We start from the raw sequence: 22,441 nt of genomic DNA, 5'->3' as shown, positions 1-22,441 counted from the left end.
TAAACTTTAAACTTTATATGCTTTAAACTGGGAGTCGCTCCTTTTCTGAAGTAAATCCAAAGCCATGGCAGGAATTCAGTTCAGTAGCTTTTACAGAATCTGCAGTTAGTACTCACCGTACTTTTGCATATGGGAGCGATTCGAACATTGGGAGGTGTTGAGGTGAATTCAGTTTCCCTATCTCCGTCCTTTAATTCTACCCCATGTGCCCTGTGTGTGTCGATGTGGAAGCACATGTACTTTTCCTCTTGGCTGTTGAGCCTCACAAGGAGTAACCCCCGCCAGGTTTCATGGGCTCCTATTTTTCCCTCCAACAGCTTGGGGATACAGGGGAGAGGCAGAGAGAACACACTGGGATTAGCAGCACTATTAGGGCCACCCAGCAAGGACCAGGAACTGGAAATACAAATCCTCTCTCTGCTCCCATCCTGCCCTCTACACATGTGACATGGAAAAGAGAAGAGGGCTTCAGAAAAAGCTGAATAAAGGCAGAGTTAAAATTCCCTGCTCAGTATGAACTCAGCCAGCAGGAGTGCACCAACCCCATAATTATATATATTATATGTAAATGCCTGATTTATAAGTTTTCAGGACGATGAGGTTTTTAAAAAGCCAAGGTATAAGACCCTGAGGATGGTGACTTATAACAAAATTGACCAAACTCTGATGTAGGGGTAGGGCAGAGCACCCCATAGTGTGCTATTTAAAAATCTAGAGAAAGTCACAATGTTAGAGAGAGAGAGAGGTTTTTTGAGAACAGTGACTAATTTATTGAAATAAAAAAGAGATGACAGTAGTAGTTTCATCTAGTATATATACACCAACGTTAGTAAGAAAAAAAAATTGTGTGATGTAATTACTTGAACTTGTCCCCTTTAATATCTAGAGAACTCAAAATGTCAGCACAAGACTATTATAAATTTCAGTCCCAATTAATAAGGCATTTTGAAATCAGAAGTGCAGAATAAATCCAGCAGGCATTTCATAAAGATACAGGTGTTAAAATAACTACTATGATAGAGTTGTACAAAGACACTCACCCACGCATTCCATAGTTTCCTCTAAGGATGCAAATCCATCCGGGCATTCTCCAAAACAACGGCCTCTGTGTAAGTAAAAGCCAGCTTTGCATTTGGTGCAAAAGTCTCTGCTAAAGCAAGAGTCGCAGTTTTCTATTCTGCATCCTGAGATATATTTTAAAAGTTTTCAGTTAGAATAAGGCCAAACATGAAAACACAAGTTGTAAAGCAATGAAATAGCAAATATAGAAGAATTTTAAAAAGGGATGCTGTCACCCTGAAATCCACCCAGTATTTTTTTAAAAAATTACCTTTAGCTACCACATTTGCCCCAGAATCCTCATGCTATTTTCTGTGATTTTAGAACTACATTTTCCTATTTTTAAAACATATATTTTTTTCTCTTCCTGGTTGCTATATTAAAAATACTCCCAAACAACAGAAACTGACTCAATAGTGGAAATTGTGAAGTTGACTATGCACAAAGAGCTGCCAAACGCATAAAGAAGTTAAAATGTCTGTTTTTTGTCTTGCCTTAGATTTTAAACAGTAGGTACAAGAACATTTTTAAAAAGTGAAACTTTTGAGTTGACTATCCTCCTGTGTGGGGTAACATTGGGTTTAATAGAACTATATTTTGTTGTGGTTTCCTCCTCCTACCCCCCACTTGCATTTAAACACATTTGTGGGGGAAGAGCGAGATATTTGGAGAAAGAGGAATCGATAATGTGTTAACATATATCATTGTTGCCTATCGTTGCACACAGGGTCCAAATCATTTCCATTAGTTGACCATGAACAGACTATTAGCAGCCACTTGAGAATGTTTTCTTATGCTATTTTTGATTTCTAAACTCACATATGAATCCATATGCTATGGTACAGATACACAGTTCTTCCAGATTTTATTTGCAAATAGCATTTAGCACCCAGTAACCTGACTTTCTGCTTCTCTTTTTGTTAGAAATATACATGCCATACATCTCTTTTACAGCATATGTAAGTAGCTTCCATGCTGCATCTCAGGATTTTGATTTCCTTCCTCGGTTGTTGACTAGCTTTCTCTCCCCATTTCTAAAATATATAGTCACAGTGCTAGCTGTGCTGAGGGTGCTGAAACTATTATAGACTGGTTGCTTTTACTGACTGCCCAGCTATAGTTACATATCAAGCTGATGCCTTTGTGTTACTTAAGTCTACATCGCTGCTGCTCATGTGTGTCCCAGAAGCAATATTCAAGGAGCAATCTGTTAAGGTCTCAAGAAATTGCTTCTCAACCTTCTGTGTACAAGACATCATATGACCCAGTTTATATATGGGTCACCCACTCTGTTTTAAATAGGAAAAAGGTAACTAAATCTAATTTTGCTGAGGATATATAAGCTAAGACAAAGTATAGGCTCTCCCTCATCCCAAGGACTCTGATCTGGTCCTATGCACAAAGTAGGACGCTGGCAGGGAAGAGGCTTCTGCTTCCCCAAAGCAACAGATCTAAGGACCAATCCTCCTTGTCTTGTGCTTCCTAAACTTTCACTGGACCTCTAGGATATTAGCTTTCTGATACAGATATTAGAGCTGTTACTAAAAAGATGATTAAGGGTGTTTATTACTTGAAAAAAGGTAAACACTCAGAAATCAGTAACCATGAAAACCTTTAAGATAGATATTGAGTTAGTATATAAAACAGGAATATAACTTCCTGGTTTATAAATGAGCCATCACACATGAAAAGGGGAACAGGTGATTTAGAGAGAGAGAAATTTAGATATATACACACAGAGAGGTCTGAAAACTAGGGATACTTAAAAGGCTATTTTATGGAATAATTAAATAAAATAGTATTGCTCTTTCTGCAAGGTTTTGGTTAGCAGTCTACACACACACACACACACAATTGCCAGGGCAAAATGTCCAAAAGCTAATAGAAAAATCCATTGATAAAATAAGAGTCACACACACATTATAAATCATGTATATTATTTGAAATATTTTACTCCTTTTTAAAATACATAAACTGCATCAATATATCCAGAGGAGCTAGTTGATCCAGTGTGCTTCTTCTGAAATAGCTATTTGTAAATTCCTCTAAGAACTATGCAAGTTTATAAATTCTTTAAATACAAGGACTTTAGTATTTATTCTTGAACCTTAGAGGGCCAAAAGTTACAATAGGGCCACTTAAATTGATGGCACGTTTTATCTTCTGCAGCAGCTAGGGAAACAGAAGGCATTTTACAGCAACTCTTATTGTGATGTTGGACTATAAGTTAAAAGCAGTTTGCACAGGAAAAGTAATTTGAACTTTGGGACCCCTTTGTGATTATGTGTAACCCATGTGTCTAATAGGGAGATATCTCTGAGAGACCCATTGGGAGGAGGTAGGAGTGAGTTGCGTCTGGGTCATTGTTGCTAGGCGTATTGGAATTGGGTGTGATAGTTTTGGGTCGGCTCCAATAGGTTCCCGGTTGCTGGGGTCAGACTCCATGAGGGCAAGCAGTCAGGGCAGCTGCTTTGCAGAAGGCCATGTGCCCTGTGTGGGTTTGGAGAAGCTGAGCCTAGGAGCAGGAGCAGGCAGGCTGTTGTTCCTAACTCTGAAGCATTTTGCAGCAGGTTAGTGATATTGTTAACCCTCTAACTGGGAAGCATGGACAATGCTAATTATAGCAAGGGGAAATTGGGAGGGAAAAATAACTTTATTTTAACTGTATGCTTTGATTGATTTTAGCCAAACTGTTCTAGTTAAATTGTCTCAACTAGTCTGATTCACCAACTTTTCTTTAAATGTAGTAATAGGGAAAGTTTTGTATCTTCTTGTAACACGGTTTTCTTTAAATCTATACACTTAACTGAGTGATTGGTTAATGAGTTAGTTGACTGGCTAGCAGGGATATCAGCGGAGGAAGAGTCTGCATGGATTCCATCTAAAGATTCCTACAAGCAAGTGGAGGGAAGATGTTTTATACTCAGCAGACTCTATAGATTTGGTGATCAAAGACTCTAACTGAGACTTAGGTGAACAAAACCTAAGCTTTTGGGAACTCTCAATGTCTTCTCACTGTATTTCTGTGGGGACTGAACTGTTCAGATTTTAATTTGTTTTCTTTATTTGTGTTTATATATAACTGTAAAAGTAATGTCTGGCGAATATAAAATAGCCATGTCATGCTGTAGAAGTGTGATTATTAGTTGTTTCTTTTTCATAAGATTTTATAAAGTTATTTAATTAAATTCATTTCTTTAGTTCCTTTTGGGACTTGAATGTGGAGAGGTTCACCCTGTGCAATCCTTGCTGAAAATCCTTAGAGACTGATCTCTGGGTCTCCAGCTACTTTCTGTGGGAGTTGGGTTGTTTTTTTTAGGGCACCGGAGACAGGAAATGAAGTGAACTCTAGCCCATCCAAAGGTTACATATGCAGAGCTCAAAATTAGCTTACTGAGAGGTCTTCAACATACAATATGTAATAATACAGCTGCCACGTGGAAGCAATAGCTCTTCAGGCTCTACCTCCCTTTTACAGATCTATCTATCTTAGGCTACGTCTACACTGTGAGCTAGGGCTGTGATTCTCTGTTTGTGTGCACATACTCATGCTAGCTTTCATAAAGTGTAGTTACGGTAGCATTGGTGGTGGTAGTGGCGGTACGGCTGAGCCAAAACAAGTACAAACCTGCCGGAAACCCCGTCTGTATGTACTTAGCACAGCTAAGCCGTGCATCCACTGCCACTTCCCGTGCTACCCTGGCTGCACTGCTACTTATACTCAAACTAGCTAAATTAGAGCTAGTGTGAGTATGTGTACACGGGCAGAGGAATCACACCCATAATTCAGTGCAGACATAGCCTCATGGCTCCCATTACCGTAGTATCTGAGACTCTCAAAATCTTTTAATGTATTTATCCTCACAAACTCCTTGTGAAGTAAGGAAGTGCATCTCTCCATTGTACAGCTGGAACCCCGAGAGACTAAGTTATTTTCCCAAGGTCACACAGGGAATCTGTGGCAGAACAGGAAATTGAACATAGGTCTTCTGGATCCCAGGCTAATCCCCTAACCCATGACCATTCAGTCTTTCTATGTGCGTAGTCTGCTGTTAGCATTAGTCCCAGGGGAGCCTCAAAATGACATTCAGATCCTCTGTTTAGATAAATGCCCAAAGGTTTGGGTGCTTACCCAAAATTTAGTTGCCAAAAAGGAGATAGTCAGCTGCCCTGCTGTATCATTTCCTCTACTTTTATGCCTGAATGGATATCCTGGGGGCCTAGCATCTGTGTATGAGGAGAAGGCTAGGAAGTGATACATGTTCTCACTGGCTATCAGCTTCCACCCATCAACCCTGATCCTGAGTTAGCTATTCCCTGCAGGAAATAGATTTCCACAGTCCTTATTCAGGCAAAACTCCTGTTAAAGTCAACCTAAATTGCTTCATGTCCACAAAATAAACTGAGATCCTTGGTTGGAAGATAACAGAAATATTTATTATTATAACTAATAATGGCAGGCATTTTGTCTGGGTTAAGGACTATGCCCTTAATACTTAATCTACAATGCACATGGACTGCAAATTAAGAGCCTCTCCCAGGTTAACGAGCACTTTCAAGATGAGGCCATAAAGTGACTTGCTCTGATGACAGTCCTGCAACAGTTAATTGCAATGCACGTTTGTTATATTCAACATGCATTGCAAATATTTCATTAATTGCAATGCTTGAATCAAATGTCCAGTATGTTTAAATATTCATAAAAACATTTGCTTCTTGCCCACATACACAAGACAGTTTGAAAGGACATCAAGGTCTTTCCAAATAATTTAGTCCAATGATGAGGTGCAGAACACAACATGAAAAGAAAAATTAGCATCATGTGACCCTCCCTCACATCCAAGTGACGCAAATGTACACTTGAAATAATGCATTAACTATTACTTAGAAAACGAGGAGGGAATAACATGTTTTGAAGTTGATTTCATTTCTAGATCTGGTGGTTCCTTCTGGCCTTAAACTTATGACTCATTTGTGTACTGTTGTTTTAAATGAAAAATCACTTGCTAAAAGCACCCTTTGATAAAAGTATTATATTCTTGCTAGATGAATTTTCACTTCGCCTGATTTTATGGAAACTCCCTTAAAACCTTCCCTGGTTTGGTTTAACAGAACATTTGCAAAGAGCATGTTTAAAAATTAAATTAATCATTCTATTCCATTTCAGTTTCTTGATCATAATTCAAAACTCCTGTCTTATTTCCATCCTTTATTTTGCCTTTTTTGGCAGTTCAGAGTTTTTTGAGGGTGGTGGGTTTTTTTTTTTTGGTTTGGTTTGAGTTTTTGTTTTATTGTATTACCGCAAAGTCCCCAATGTTATAATTCTATTATGGAGGCACTGGTAGCAGCTCCATAGTTAAGGTTTAATTGAAATTTCCACTTAGAGCGGCTCCAGTTCACTTTCTTTCTTTCTTTCTTTTTTTTTTTCTAATGAAGATGGCTGATTCTGATTACCAGACTCTTACCATGTAACCTAGTCCAGATTCAATTTGAGAGGGGAAGGGGAGAATAATGAAAAACCATTTATGCACTATTTTAAGAGTTCTAATACCCAGATACTCAGCTGTATCACACTGCCACTCAGCACAGTACACTCCCATGAGCCTTAGGATTGCTGGGGGGCTATCCTCACCACAATTTATAATAGCCCCAAAAGGGCCATCAGCAGCCAAGGATCACTAGAGAGTAGTGCACAGTGACCATTCCTCATCCTTGATGCAGCCACAGCACACCCTCTACACAAGTTGGCTACTAGAGATCTTGAACCCAGGCCCACCAAGCATGAGCTTTATCCACTGCACTGGCTCATGATAAGGGAATCGCTGTTAACACCCAACCACCAGAAGCTATACCCACTGACTTAGTAGGGTCAAATGACTAACAGAAGACTGCTGATTGGACTCTAACTCATCTTCTTAGGTCAGAATTTTCTCCTTTTTCAAAAGGGAAGAAGCAGCAGAGGGGAAGACAAAATCATAATCAGGGAAGAGCCTGTATACAGAAATTTAAGACGGTCTAACTTTGTAGTATTGTCACAAGGGAGAAATTCAAAAACAGCTACATGATTTAGGAACCTAAGTCCTGGCTTTCAATGAGATTTATGCTCCAAGTGCCCAAGTCACTTTTGAAAATGGGACTACGGTGTTTTTGAAAATTTTATCCACAATGCTTTGCATATCAAAATTCATCAATTTTTTCAAAGGTGATAGTGTTTCCTGACAAGTTTCATTCTGTTCCAGATAGGACTGCTTAAGGTCAAATTGATCATCTGCCATGAGAAATATCCTTAGATCCCAGTTATAAAATATTAGAGTTCAGCCTTAATAATCCCATTAACACTGACCCAAATTTTTAGTGCCAGTTTATTCGAAGGCCAGAAAATAAATCCGAGGGGAATAAAATTAATATTTATAGACAATTACATAAATGGGGCATTAAAAAATTGTGGTGAACAAAGGCTGTACTAGCAAATTATGCTCAAATTACAGTGGCATTCAAGGGTAATAAACAGAGGAACCAAAGTGATATTAATAAATTTTTCTGATCTGTTTTGTCTTCTTGTCTCTAATAGTAAAATGCTAAGTCTGCTTTTAAAAGACAACAAGCATTAAGGGACTGATATGTTTGTCATTTTTTAAGACTGAATCAAGAGTGGAGACATTCAAACTACAAATTCAGATCTTAAGTTAATTCCAGATCCCAGTGCATGGAGCCTGTGTTTTGGTGATCATTTTCTCTAACTTAATTCCTAGTGCTGATTATTTTTCCAATTTGAGTAGGCCATGTGGAAATGAAGGGCTAAATGCCAAGCAGCTGCATTTCAACCAATAGATTGCTTCCTGTTCCTGGGAAGCGAGTGATAAGTTTTGGAATTGAAGGGCTGGGAAGTACAGCTCAGAGGATTGTGGGATACTATGTGCAGACTCTCCAGATCAAAGTCGGGTGGCCTGTACTTGAGCTGTATCTAAAGTTCCCAGGTGTCTGGTTTTCGACTGGAACGCCTGGTCAAAAAGGAACCCTGGCGGCTCCAGTCAGCACTGCTGACCGGGCTGTTACAAGTCTGGTCGGTGGCGCAGCAGAGCTAAGGCAGACTCCCTGCCTGTCTTGGCTCTGTGCAGCTCTGGAAGCAGCTGGGATGTCCGGCTGCTAGGCACAGGGGTGTCCACAGGGGCACCACATGCTGCATCTGCCTCAAGTGGTGGCATCACAGCTCCCACTGGCCGGGAACCATAGCCAACGGGAGCTGTGGGGGTGGTGCCCGCAGGCGGGGGTGGCCACGCTTCTGCCTAGGAGCCAGCGGGACATGCCAGCTGCTTTTGGGAGCCACCTGAGGTAAGCGCCACCCAGAGCCTGCACCCCTCACCCCCTCCCACACCACAACCCCCTACTCCAGCTCTGCGCCCCCTCCCTCACCCAAACTCCCTCCCAGAGCCTGCACCCCACACCCCCTGGCCCCAGGGCAGATCCCCCTCCTCCATCCCAAAACCCTCATCCCCAGCCCCACCCCAGATCCCACACCCCCCAGCAGGAGGCCTCATGCCCCCCCCAACTCTGAGCCCCCTCCCATACCCCAAACCCCTCATCCCCGCCCCCCGCAGAGCCCGCACCCCCAACTGGAGCTGCTTCTGCACCTCAACCCCAGCCCAGAGTCCCCCACACACGCCCTGACTCCCTCTCTGAGCCCATACCCCTTCCCGGGCTCTGAACTGCCAAGCCAGAGCCCCCTCCTGTACCCCAAACCCCTCATTCTCGGCCCCACACCAGAGCTCTCACCCCCTCCCACACCCCAACCCCATGCCCCAGCCCAGTGAAAGTGAGTGAGGGTGAGGGAGAGCGAGCAATGGAGTGATCAGGGGCGGGGCTTCAGAGAAGGAGCAGGGGTGGGGCCAGGGTGTTCGGTTTTCTGCAGTCAGAAAGTTGGCAACCCTAGCTATGTGCACGCTGCAAAATGTGTGGGCTTTGACTTGTGTTACAGTGGAACAAGCTCTGACCCACCCCCTATCATGCCAGGAACCCCTCTGGACATGACTCAGACTAATATCTGTGTGGACAGAAGGTGTGTTTGGGTTAAACCTGAGCCAGAGCCTGGGCTTAGTGTGCTGTGTAGAAATACCCACAGTGCATGGGGGAAGGGTCACCAGATGCGAGAACAATCATTCCATGGTCAATTTACAGCTAGTTTGGTAATACAAAATTAGCTGAATTGCGCTTACAAAAAACATGGAATAAGCAAAGGTCATGCTGGAATATGTTTAGAACTCACAGCGGAATCCAAAGTGCTCTATATAATACAGAGTACTTGAGAGGCCTAAATTCCAAATGCTTTAATCTATATTTGCATTTAGGTTTAGAGAAAGAAAGGCCTGCAAATGTAGGTTTCTGTTCTAATAAGCACAGCATAATGAATTTTAAGATCAGAAAATGCTATTTCAATTCTAAAAAAAGGCTACTAGTAAACAATCATACTGCCTCTACCTTTTTTCATGAAAAATCTAGCTTCTGAGGGACGGCTGTTGTTGTGTTGTTTTGTTTTTAAATGTACATAGTGTCACTGAATAGTCAATCCTACCCTCCCTTCATAACAAGGTTACTTTAAAGACAAAAGTAGGGAGAATTTGAGGCGGGGGAGAGAAGGGAGACAGGGAGGTGAAAGAGTGCGTGTGTGAGGGGAGTTGCATGTGTGGAAGGGACAACATTGAGGACTGTTTGATGGAAGGCAGGGAGGAAAGAGAGTGGGGAGAAATCTACTGTATATGCAGCAGAAGGAGGGAGAGAGGCAAGAATAGCAAGTGGGAGACAAGGGGCAGGTCTACACTACAGCTTATGTCAATAAAATTCATGTCACTCAGGGGTGTGAAAAATACCCCCTCCCCCGAGTGATGCAAGATACAGCGACCTAAGCACTGTCCACATCGGTGCTATGTCAGCAGGAGACGCTCTCCCGCCTACATAGCTTCTGCCTTTTGTGGGGGTGGAGTAATTATGCCGATGGGACAGCTCTCTCCCATCAGCATAGAGTGTCTTTACCAGACATGCTACAGCAGCGCAGCTGCATCGGCGCAGTTGTGCCGATGTTGTGCTTGTAATGTAGACTAGCCTAGACTGACAAGAAATTGGGGAATGAAGGAGAAGCTGATGAGGGGGATGGAGAAGGATTAAGTAGTGTAGCTTTGGGAAGGGAGAGAGGACAAGAAAAGGAGGAATGCTGTGAGCTTTGGCTGGTTTTGGAGAGAGAGGGAAATGAATGAAAAATAAACTGTGAAGAGCAAGGAGCAAAATGAGAACTAGAAAGTTTGGTGACCAGAAAGGCGGTCGGAGACTGAAGCCTCCCCCTCCTCCCCCAGCTTAACTTAAAACTTCAGGCAAAAAATTTTAAAAGCTGGGGGTCTATCTAAACTCCTTAGTAAAAATGGCCTAAGCACCTGCAGCTCATTCTTCAAGATACAAATGTAAACACCCTAAGGGCCATTGACAGCGGCTGTACGGCAGTCTCTTATTGAAGAGTCTGCAAACCCAGTGGATACATCAGTGTCTGGGAGTTAAAATGAACCTATTGCTTCACTGGGAGCTGCTTTAGAAGAATGAGAATTTTGCCATTGTGAGAATTCTTTAATAAACACTTAGTAATATAGCTCAATTACGTGAAAACATGGATTCATTATTAACAGGCATCTTTTAAATACTTGTCAAGCCACAAGAAGTATCTTTTCAGACATAAATTAGTATTTTACAAATATACAATTGTCTTCTTAAATCTAAATTGACTCCAGATTCAGGAATCTTAATTAAAATCATTGCCAGGATTTTTAGCTTCCAGACAGATCTATGGCAGCCCTCCTGAAATGATACAGAGTTAGGCCAATAAGTTACAAAATAAGAAGGATGTGTCGAAATGCTTATCATGCTTTTGTTGGGGGGGAAAATAAGGCGCCTGCAAAGTAGATTTTATCTAAACCTCAGATTCCTGGCAGTTAAATTTTATTTTCAAAATCCCAAATACTTTTTTAGACCACATACTAGACTAGCCTCTTTTCAGTTTTTAAATTAAAGCCATTTTTTTTAATTAAAGGAAACAATAACAGAAGTACCTAAAACTACTTTTTACAAACTTAAAAAAAATTGATTTGATTTCAAGTTGACTGTTTCCTCCAACTGGTCACTGTATCTGCTGATGTCTTGCTATGAGTTGTAGTTGCTATATAGATTTCAGGAGAATTTAGTATAGCATTCCATAGGTTATTCTATATGAGCATTAGCCAAGAAACTTAGCTGTTTATTTGAAGTAAAGTTTAGATATTTTGTAACACAAGTTTGTACTGGGAGGCATTTCTTAATATAGTAAATTAACTAGATATATTTATTAAACACTTGTTTATTTTGTAACTGCTCATTAACGTCTACTCCGTGCTAAACATTATTTTTATTTAAGGCAGATGGGACTGGTGATGATTGTGACATTTCTTGCAATATCTTTGGGAGATCTGACTGTATTAAATGTATGTATCATTGTGGTCTAGGGATTGTACGTAATTCAATGTGGGGGGGGGGAGGGGAGGGTGGCGGTATGATGGGGTGTTCACCACACACCACCCCTGAATGGGTTAAAGTGTCTCAGAAGGGGTAATTAACCTAGTGGGCTGCATCTGGGGAAGAGGTAGACTTGACTGACAAGCACTAATTGAAGATGGAGCCCATCTGAGTAAGAGTAGGCAGGGCTTGTGTAAAGCCAGAAGGTGAGAACAGAAAGGGGCTGCAGGGTTGAAATCTCTGGGCCTAGTGAGGAGAGGAGGAAACCCAGGGGGCAGGGGAGAAGAAGCCCTGTGATTCTGATCCTGAGGAAAGGGTTTACCCCTGGTGGGGGTGGAGAAGAAAGCCTGCAGAAGGCAAAGTAGGAAGAAGCCCTGGTAAATGGCAGAAGGGATTCAGACAGTGCAGACCTTGGCTGCAGATTGTACGGTCCCTGGGCTGGAACCCAGAGCAGAGGTTGGGTCTGGCTTCCCCTACCAGTCACTGAGAAAGTGGTACAGTCTTGACTTGGAAGACTGCCTGGAATGGCACCCAGACAGCTGGTCTGGGGAGACTTTGTTACCCCAGAAGAGGAAAACTGTATAGTGACTTTGCTGGAGGGCCAGGCCATGAAGAGGAAGTACTGCTACACCTAGAGAGCAAGAGGGGCTGCTGCGTGAGTGAGGTAAGGAAGGGAGTGTCAGACAGGGCAGAGCTAATCTCCAGATGCAGCCACAAGGGGTGAGTAGACCCTATACAGGGAGAGTGAGCTCAGGTCCTCCAGGAACTAAGAATGGAGTGTGTGTTGGGGCGGGGGAGTGATTCAAAAAATTCACTCGGGTTATAACCGCTCCAGAGAAGTACCATCACCTAGAGAGGTGTGCACATACCGGTTCAAACAGGATTCTCCAGAGACGACCAACAGACTAAGAAAGGACTTTTGGATAAATAGCCTGACTTTAAACTGATTCAGGGCCTTCTTCCTGATCTGGCAAATGGACAGGACCTTCTGTTCAAGGGGGGAAATGCTTCCTGGTAGAGGCTGAAAGACCTTTGGCCTACTGAGGCCCATAAGACTGATGGAGGACCTCTGGTAAGCTTTTATCATGTATATAGGAACTATAAATCCATATATAAAATGTTTTCTTGGTAATGCTTTCACCTTAAGATTAAAGGTGCCTGCTTATAAAGAGCTGGGTGGTAACTTATAACTGCTGGCAATTAAGCTGTTCATAGCCTTCAAAGAGAAAATGAAGTGCAGATGGTGGCCTGTTCAGGCAGTCTGGCTTGCTGGGGATATTACAATGTAGGCCAGGATCTGTTCACCAGGGGAAAAACCCATCAGGAGGGAGAGAGAGATGCAGGTTTCCAACCAAGAGAGGTGACCGCTAAGGAACTGGGAGCCTACAGTGTGTCTTTGGTGAACCATGAAGATGAAATACAGGTGCAGTAGTCCTACGCTCTGACAATGATGACTTTGGGGATGTTGCGATTTGGCAACTTGGTGAGAAGGGACCTGACGTATGAGATGGAAAGAAGAGTTATGTAATGTCTGAGTACCTAGTCAAAGGTGAAAAGAATAGTGAGTCACCACACTCTTGTAAATTCCAAAAGCGGAATGGCAAAGGTCAGTTTAGGCACAGATTAAACTGAAAGATTCAAGAGGGGCTTGTCTTAGTCAGCTAATGTAGAACCAATACACTGAGGTGATGGGCTTCATTTTATTCCCCAGTAGAAATAGTAGACTTTCCTGGGAGCTTATTTCCTTCTGAGATTCTTCTATTCAGAGGTTAGGGGGAAAACAAAACATTGTTCCTCTCCTGGGTATTTCCTTTTCTACAGCAAAGATTACACAGAACCATTCAGCTTTATGTCCTCAATATATTGTTCATTCATACCTCAAATATTCAAGAAAGAATTCATGTTAATTTAAAGTGAGATTAGTGGTCTTCCTCCCCCACCAGTAACTCTGTCCATTCCTGTACACAAACCATCCTTGAATTACACGACTCACCATGACCAGAAAAACTTTTTAAAATAGCCTTCCAAGTTCAAAATGCATAAATCAGTTGCATCTAGCAAAGAAAATTAATCTTGAAATTCACAATTTCCATAATTTTGGAGCTGTTACATTTGGCTGTAGTATTTAGAGTGTTATGTTTGGCATTACTGACGCTTTTAAAATCATGTCAACATTTTCTATAAAAATATGCTCTATTGCTCCTCTAGCACAAATGGGCAAATGTTCCAACAATATATTAAACTGGTTTTGTGCCTCTAAAGGCATTAATAGGACAGAAATAATTTTAACTAATATAAGTCAATCCCTGAAACTCCCACAAGGGATTTTAACCTAGCCAGCATTTTTGATATTTTAACTGAGAAAATACTGAGCCATAAAATCAAAAGGTGATAGACTCAGAAAGTACATCCTACATGAAAAAAGAGAGTATAAAATTCTTCTTATATTTATCTTACTTTGAATACCTCTACAGAATACAGTTGCTAGCTGTGTCTCTATGTATGTCACAGGGGATCACCAAACAAAGACAAAGCTGGGGCATAAATATAAATCAACTGGTGCCAGGGCTCCCTCCCCATTCTGAACTCTAGGGTACAGATGTGGGGACCCGCATGAAAGACCCCCTAAGCTTATTTCTACCAGCTTAGGGTAAAACTTCCCCAAGGCACAAACTCTTTGCCCTTGGAGGGTACGCTGCCACCACCAAGTGATTTAACAACGCATCAGGGAAAGGACCACTTGGAGTTCTCATTCCCCCAAGCCCTTACACCCCCTTTCCTGGGGAGGCTTGAGAATAATATCCTAACCAATTGGTTACAAAGTGATCACAGACCCAAACCCCTGGGTCTTAGGACCATAGAGAAATCAGTCAGGCTCTTAAAAGAAACAGAACTTTATTTGAAAGAAAAAGGTAAAAGAAGCACCTCTGTAAAATTAGAAGGGAAGCTAATCTCACAGGGCAATCAGATTTAAAACACAGAGGATTTCCCTCTGGGCAAAAACTTTAAAGTTACGAAAAGAAAACCAGGAATACACCTCCCTCTCAGCACAGAGAAAATCACAAGCCAAAACAGAAGTAAAACTAACGCATTTCCTTGCTAGTACTTACCAATTCTAATGGAGTTGGATTGCTTGCTTTCTTGATCTCTCTCCGGCAAGCACATAGAACAGACAGACAAAAGTCCTTTTTCCCCCCCCGCCCCGATTTGAAAGTATCTTGTCCCCTTATTGGTCCTTTTGGTCAGGTGCCAGCCAGGTTACCTGAGCTTCTTAACCCTTTACAGATAAAAGGATATTGTGCCTCTGGCCAGGAGGGATTTTATAGTACTGTATACAGGAAGGTTGTTACCCTTCCCTTTATATTTATGACAGCTGGTGATAATTTTCTTTAACATAATCTTTGCATAGAAATCACTTGAGAGGAACCAGAATTGGTCTTCAAATATAGTTCTGTCATTAATCTCAAGGGGAAGATTTTTCAAAGGCACAAAAGGGAAGTTGGGTGCCCTGGGGTGCTGGAACTAGGGATGCTGTGGGTGCGGTAGCACCCATTGGCTTGAAGTGGTTTCCATCATATACAGGGTTTAAAGTTTTGTTCCATGGTGCTCAGCACCCCCACTATGAAAATTGTTCCAACAGCACTGTGGGTGCCCAACTCTCAATGAATATCAAGGGAAGTGAGACACTCAATTTACATTTGTGCTTTTGAAGAATCTGCCCCATAATTCAGTATTAAGAACATTGCCACAACCAAAAATTACCTTGCGTACATCATGTAGTGGAAGGAAATTAAATTGATTTCTCAAGCCAAACTCTACGCACAAAGATTTTTTTTTTCCTTGAAGAAAGTATTGAATGACAGACATATTAACCCTTACCTAACTCAAAGTCCTTGCTATTACATTACTGCTAAGAAACAAACTTACATGCCTCACAGTTATGTTGAAACATATTTCCCATAACCACATTGGAAATAGTTTTTGAACAACATGGACAAATTTTTAGAGCCCAGTTTAAATAAAAAAAGGTTTAAAGCGGACAGGTTGCTGAGTTCACAGTTAAACTATGCAAATGAAGGCCAAAATCCCAATACACTTTACAAAAGGGATATGGAAGATATACACTGGGATCATTTAATCCTCCATTAATATTTACCATGTGACTAAGCCTCGCTCAGCAACATTACATAACAGTTGGGAGCAAAAAGTGAAAAATAACATATCAAACTGAAACTGCACAGGGAATTTAGGAAAACAGGCAGAATGTCATAACATGAGTTGGAATCTGGCCAAAGTTAATGCTTCTATTCTTGTGAAAAGTGCCACAGAATGACCTCATGTGGACCTTGGGTTTATGTCTCATCTCAAAGATAGCACCCACCTTCTACGAGCATGGTGGACCTCAACACCATACCGCTGCATCATTAGTTCAGTTCTAAGGGACGAGTGCCACATACTTAGTGACAACCCCATTTCAAGAAGCACAAAAGGTTTTTCTTAGTGGTTTGGTGACCTAATTCTGGTTAGACTGAAATCTGACAGAATCAAAAACACAAGGCAGTAGTGGGAACAATGTACACATTGACAGATCTTGATTGTATAACAGCCTGGCATAAGCATATGGAGAATCTACATGAATACCTATAACTAGCAGATAGTGGTGGAATTATTTGTACGCATGTATTTAAAATACACTAGTGTTTCCAAGCCCAAACACGCAAATCTGAATCTTGTTGCATATCAGTGGGCTGCAAAATCTCAAACAAAACAATAACGAAATGTTAAAGCCTTTTTTTTAAAAAAAAAAATGGTACATCTGTTTTAACATAGCAACACTCACATGTTGTGACAAGTCTGGAGTGAGGGTTCGGTCACCTGAAGTTTGTGTGGGAACAAATAGCAGGGAGGAGAAAAAGGACATTCTATCTTTAAAAAGAGGTGGGTGAGAGGGACTCAGGGAAATATAGACCAGTTATCCTAACTTTGAGATCTGGAAAGATAGTGGAACAAATTATTAAACAAAACATTTGTAAGCACCTAGAGGATAATAGGGTTTAAGTAATAGCTAACGTGGATTTGTCAAGAACAAGTCATACCAAACCAACCTAATTTTCTTCCTTGACAGGGTTACTGGTCTAGTGGATTGGGGGGAGGCTGAAGATGTGATATATCTTGATTTTTAGTACAGTTTTTGGCACAGTTCCACATCAACAGTCTCATAAGCAAACTTGGGAAATGTGAATGAGATGAAATTACTATAAGATGAATGTACAACTGATTGAAAGACTATACTCAAAGTAGTTGTCAGTGGTTTTCTATCAGTCTGGGGGAATGTATCTAATAGGGTCCTGTTCAGGTCAGTCCTGGGCCCAGTACAATATTTTCATTCCTTGACTTGGATAATGGAGTAGAGAGTATGCTTATAAAATTTGCTGATGAAACCAAGCTGGGAGGGGTTGCAAGCAATTTGTGGGACAGAATTAAAATTCAAAATGACCTTGGCAAATGAGAGAATTGGTCTGAAATCAACAAGATGAAAACTTCAGTGAAGACAAGTGCAAAGTACTACACTTAGGAAGAAAAAACTAAATGCACAAATACACAATGGGGGATAACTGGGTAGGCAGTAGTAATGCTAAAAAGGATCTGGGTTTTATAGTGGACCACAAACAGAATATGAGTCAACAACATGATCCAGCTGCAAAATGCCTAATATCATTCTAGGATGTATTAAAAGCAGTGTTGTATGTAAGACGTCAGAGTTAATTGTCCTGCTCTGCTTGGCAATGATAATGCCTCTGCTGGAGTACTGTGACCAGTTCTATATGCCACATTTTAAGAAAGATATTAACAAATTGGAGAGAGTCCAGAGGAAAACAACAAAAATGAGGAAAGGTTTTAAAAAACCTTACTTCTGAGGAAAGGTGTAAAAAATTGAACATGTTAAGTCTAGAGAAAGGAAGACTGTGGGAGGACCTGATAACTCTATTCAAATATTTTAAGGGCTGTTAGAAGAAGGATGGGGATCAATTGTTCTTTATGTCCAGTGAAGGTAGGATAAAAAGTAATCAGCTTAATCTGCAGCAAGGGAGATTTACGTTAGATATTAGGAAAAAAACTAGCTATAAGAGTTAGGCTTATGACAGGACTCCAAGGGAGGTTGAGGAGTCCCCATCATTGGAGGTTTAAGAATAGGTTAGACAAACACCTGTCAGGGATGATCTAGGTACACTTGGTCTTGCCTCAACTCAGAGCTCTGGATGACATGACCTCTTAAGGTCCCTTCGAGTCTATGATATCTGTTTTGCCCACGAGTATACATGTACATATCCTAGGCTAGAAAGTACATGAGACATTACTAAATTAATTCTTAGTCCTTTTTAATTTAATGTATTAAGAAGTTGCTCATTAAAATGAGAAATGTTTAGATCCACATTACCTCATTCTCTGTGCATCCCCCAACTAAGGGAACAAAAAGGTAATAATTCCCTGGGCAACAGTGCACTGATTGTGCTGAATGGTGTACATCCTGGAATGAGTTAACTGAGGATTCCTTTAGGAAAGAATGTTTATGATGATCTTGAGACATCTGTGAAAATATCATTGTTATATTTTGCAATACATCATAAAAATGGAGTCACCCATGAATGAACTATTGTCTATCAATAAAACAGTCATAAAGATAAAACAAAAACTTACTTGAACATCTGTTCATATCTGGCGCTCTGAGTCCGTAGTACCCTGATGGGCAGGAATGCAAGCATTCTCCATATTGCCTCATTCCTTCTCGTCGAAGAAAGAAAAACAATTTATGCTGGCATCTGATGCACCCATTATCCTTTGAGCAAGACAAACATCCTTTGCAAATTGGATTTGGTCCATAGCTAGCTGCAAAATAAAACAATAAATTTTAATAGTTTTGGAAATGGTTTTCCTGGAGAAAACACACAAAAATGTTGTTTATCTACTGCATCAATACAAATAGTTTGGGAAGGAAAAAACTTACAATAGGGTGTGCAGATTTTAACACATCTGCAGTGGAAAAGGAAGTGTCTGTCTAACTTATACTTACTAGAAATGCAATCTCGTTTTTTTTTTACATTAGTGTGTGATGCTATTTGATAAACTTACACACCAGATTAATGAAATGCATGATTATACATGCAACTAGAGCCCAAGAGAAATCAGATTAGTCACAGTAGCACAAGTAAAATCCATGGACCACAATCTAGCTTCAACCTGAGCATGCAAGCCCATGAGAGCAGCAGTGCACAGCAGAAGACCGGTACCCTGAAACAGACACACACAGAGTTCATCCTGCTGGACTTCTGCAAGTGCCATTTCCTCTATAATGCCAATGCAATTTTTTAAAAAAGACACTGATGCCAGTGTTCTGACGTGCATTTATATGACTCGTGAAAAGGTCCATATTGAGGGCACTGAAATCCTCCATCTAGACAACAGGTACAGTACAGATAATGGCAGTGCAAACTTCCCCACACATCTGCCTTGCTTGAAGAGACCAACTCTTGGGGTACAAAGGTAGCGCAGTCTCTGTGTAGTCATATCTTGGTGTCTCTGATGAAAATCTCAACAATAGTTGCATTCATGACCAGTTGTGATGGAGTTTTGAGTCATGAATATCTAAGAACATAACAGCCATACTGGGTCAGACCAAAGGTCAGTCTAACCCAATAGCCTCTCTTCCGACAGTGGCCAATGCCAGGTGCTTCAGAGGGAATGAACAGAACAGGTAATCATCAAGTGATCCATCCCCTGTCACCCATTCCCAGCTTCTGGCAAACAGAGGCCAGGGGACACCATCCCTGCCCACCCTGGTTAATGGGCATTGATGGACCTATCCTCCATGAACTTATCTAGTTCTTTTTTGAACCCTGTTACAGTCTTGGCCTTCACAACATCCTCTGGCAAAGAGTTCCACAGGTTGACTGCATTGTGTGAAGTTGTACTTCCTTTTGTTTTAAACCTGCTGCCTATTTATTTCATTTGGTGACCCCTAGTTCTTCTGTTATGCGAAGGAGTAAATAACACTTCCTTATTTACTTTATCCACATCAGTCATGATTTTATAGACCTCTATTGTATCCTCCCCTTAAGCTGAACAGTCCCAGTCTTAATCTCTCCTCCATATGGCAGCCATTTCATAGCCCTAATCATTTTTGTTGCCCTTTTCTGTACCTTTTCCAATTCCAGTATATCTCTTTTGAGATGGGGCAATCAAATCTGCATGCAGTATTCAAGATGTGAGCATAGTATGCGTTTATATAGAGGCCATATATTATGTGTCATATTATCTATCCCTTTCCTAATGATTCTCAACATTGTTTACTTTTTTGACTGCCACTGCACATTGAGTGGGTATTTTCAGGGAACTATTCACCATGAGTCCCAGATCTTTCTTGAGTGGTAACAGCTAATTTAGACCCCCATAATTTCATATGTACAGTTGGGATTATGTTTTTCTATGTGCATTACTTTGCATTTATCAACATTGAATTTCATCTCCCATTTTGTTACCCAGTCACCCTGTTTTGTGAGGGCCTTTGTAATTCACTGCAGTCTGCTTTGGATTTAACTATCTTGAGTTGTTTTGTATCATCTACAGATTTTTCCACCTCACTGTTTACCCCTTTCTCCAGATCATTTATGAATACGTTGAATAGGACTTGTTCAGTAAAGACCCCTGGAAGACACCACTATTTACCTCTCTTCATTCTGAAAACTGATAATTTATTCCTATCCTTTGTTTCCTGTCTTTTAGCCAGTTACTGACCCATGAGAGGACCTTCCCTCTTATCCCATGACAGCTTTCTTTGCTTAAGAGCCTTTGGCGATGGACCTTGTCAAAGGCTTTCTGAAAATCTAAGTACACTATATCCACTCAATCCCCCTTGTCCACATGCTTGTTGACCCCCTCAAAGAATTCTAGTAGATTGGTGAGGCATGGTTTCCCTTTACAAAAACCATGTTAACTCTTACCCAACAAATCATGTTCATCTATGTGTCTGATGATTCCATTCTTTACTATAGTTTCAACCAGTTTGCCTGGTACTAACGTTAGGCTTACCAGCCTGTAATTGCCAGGATTGCCTCTGAAGTGTTGTTTTTTTTTTTTTAAATTAGTAGCTCATTAGTCATCTGAAGCTGATTTACGTGTTATGTACCACAGTCAGTAGTTCTGCAATTTCGTATTTGAGTTCCTTCATAACTCTTGGGTCAATACCATCTGGCCCTGGTGACTTATTACTGTTTAATTTATCAAATTGCTCCAAAACCTCCTCTAATGAAATCTCAATCTGGGGCAGTTTCTCAGATTTGTCCTCCTAAAAAAGAATGGCTCAAGTTGGGGAATCATCCCTCACAGACCAATGCAAAGAATTCATTTAGTTTCTCCACAATGGCCTTATGCCTCTTGAGTGCTCCTTTACCATCTTTATTGTCCACTGCCCCCACTGATTATTTAGCAGGCTTCCTGCTTCTGATGTACTTAAAAACATTTTTGCTGTTACTTTTTGAGTCTTTGGCTCACCGTTCTTCAAATTCTTTTTTGGCCTTCCTAATTACTATTCAGAGTGGGGCTGAAACAATTTATCTCCACATGGGCCAGGAAACAACTTTCAGAGAGTAACAATTCTAGGTCACTACCAACCGCTGTGTCTTTATCAGATTTATGTTCTTTTTTCTACAATAAAAATGATGGTGCAATAAATCTAGCAACTCGGTTCCTGCCTAAATGCCAAAAGAAGGCATCATATGACCAAATGGACGTTTACTTCCTCTTGTTCTCAATCTCTACTCCTTACACAACTTAGGAGAAGTGATTCTGAAAGGCCTTTATTGCATTATTCCTACCTCCATGCCAGCTTTCATCACTATCTCTCTCCAGCTGCACAAAAAACACCACCCTCTGTCAAATTATTTCCCAGGCACTGATTCAACACAGCAGGTTAGCAGAAGAAGGATGGCTTTAGAGGCTTCTGAAATGAGAATGTCTTGAAAAGTCTATTTTAAATTGGCCACAGGCTTTAACTGAAATTTGCCAGTTCAAACCTGGCTTACTGAAAGCAAAGAGAAACATTATGCAAAAGAAGGAAAAGATTTTTGGGGTGTCAAACATTTTTCAGCACAGCCGACTATGATGGCAACTTGCCAGGAGCATGAGGGTTACATTAAATTGCCATATTTTTTAAAATGAAAAATACCCACACCCAGCCATAATGTGCTTAGGTACTTTTATCCTATGAGAAGGATTAATAGAAATTGTTCAATGGTGGACTTCACCAACAGATGAAAAAACCCCTACAGCCCTGGAACCAGTAGCTGATAAGCTTTACTCTCACTCTCCCACATCTGCACACCACATTCCCCCCTCGCTGTCTTCTGCCCTCCCGCACATACTTCCAAATAGCACCAGACAGAACCACAGCACTCCACTCATATGTTGTACACAGTTGCAAGAAGGCAACTAGCAGAGCATTTGGTTCTTTAAGGTGAACTGGTGGGTAGGAGACAGGAAAGAAAGGATCAGAGCCAGGTCTCGTGGCTTTCAGTCATGAGTGACCCTGGGCAGGGCAAGTCAACTCTCTGTGCTCATATTTCTTATCTCACAGGATTGTTGTAAGGCTGAGTTCATTAGCATTTGTAAACTGCATTGAGATCCTCAGATGGGAGATGTTCGTTTTCATGTTCTCTCCACAGGTACTACTGTGGAGAGTGGACTAGATGATACATCTGAGGGAAGGGAGCAGAAGGAGACTCTGCCGATTGGAAGGCATGAGATACACTGTCTTAGGGAAGGGAGTTCCACGACCACTGCTCCCAAGAGAAGGAGGCGG

At 41.1% G+C, this 22,441-nt stretch overlaps 1 protein-coding gene across 3 annotated transcripts in view; it reads right to left on the bottom strand.

The window, feature by feature from the left end:
• The window catches only part of RSPO2 (R-spondin 2), a 168,513-nt gene that overhangs the window by 84,475 nt on the left and 61,597 nt on the right, over positions 1-22,441 (bottom strand). For all 3 annotated transcript variants that reach the window (XM_037892128.2, XM_037892127.2, XM_043539179.1), the window contains 2 exons: positions 18,286-18,474; positions 1,041-1,184 (listed from right to left, as the gene is read on the bottom strand). In XM_037892128.2, the coding sequence (XP_037748056.1) occupies positions 1,041-1,184; positions 18,286-18,474 (333 nt within the window). The remainder of the gene's footprint in view (positions 1-1,040; positions 1,185-18,285; positions 18,475-22,441) is intronic.

This window comes from Chelonia mydas, chromosome 2, assembly GCF_015237465.2.
Source record: "Chelonia mydas isolate rCheMyd1 chromosome 2, rCheMyd1.pri.v2, whole genome shotgun sequence".
In the NCBI taxonomy this organism is placed as follows: domain Eukaryota; kingdom Metazoa; phylum Chordata; order Testudines; family Cheloniidae; genus Chelonia; species Chelonia mydas.
Note: the sequence above shows the minus strand (reverse complement) of the source record. Positions and strands in the feature narration are given on the sequence as shown.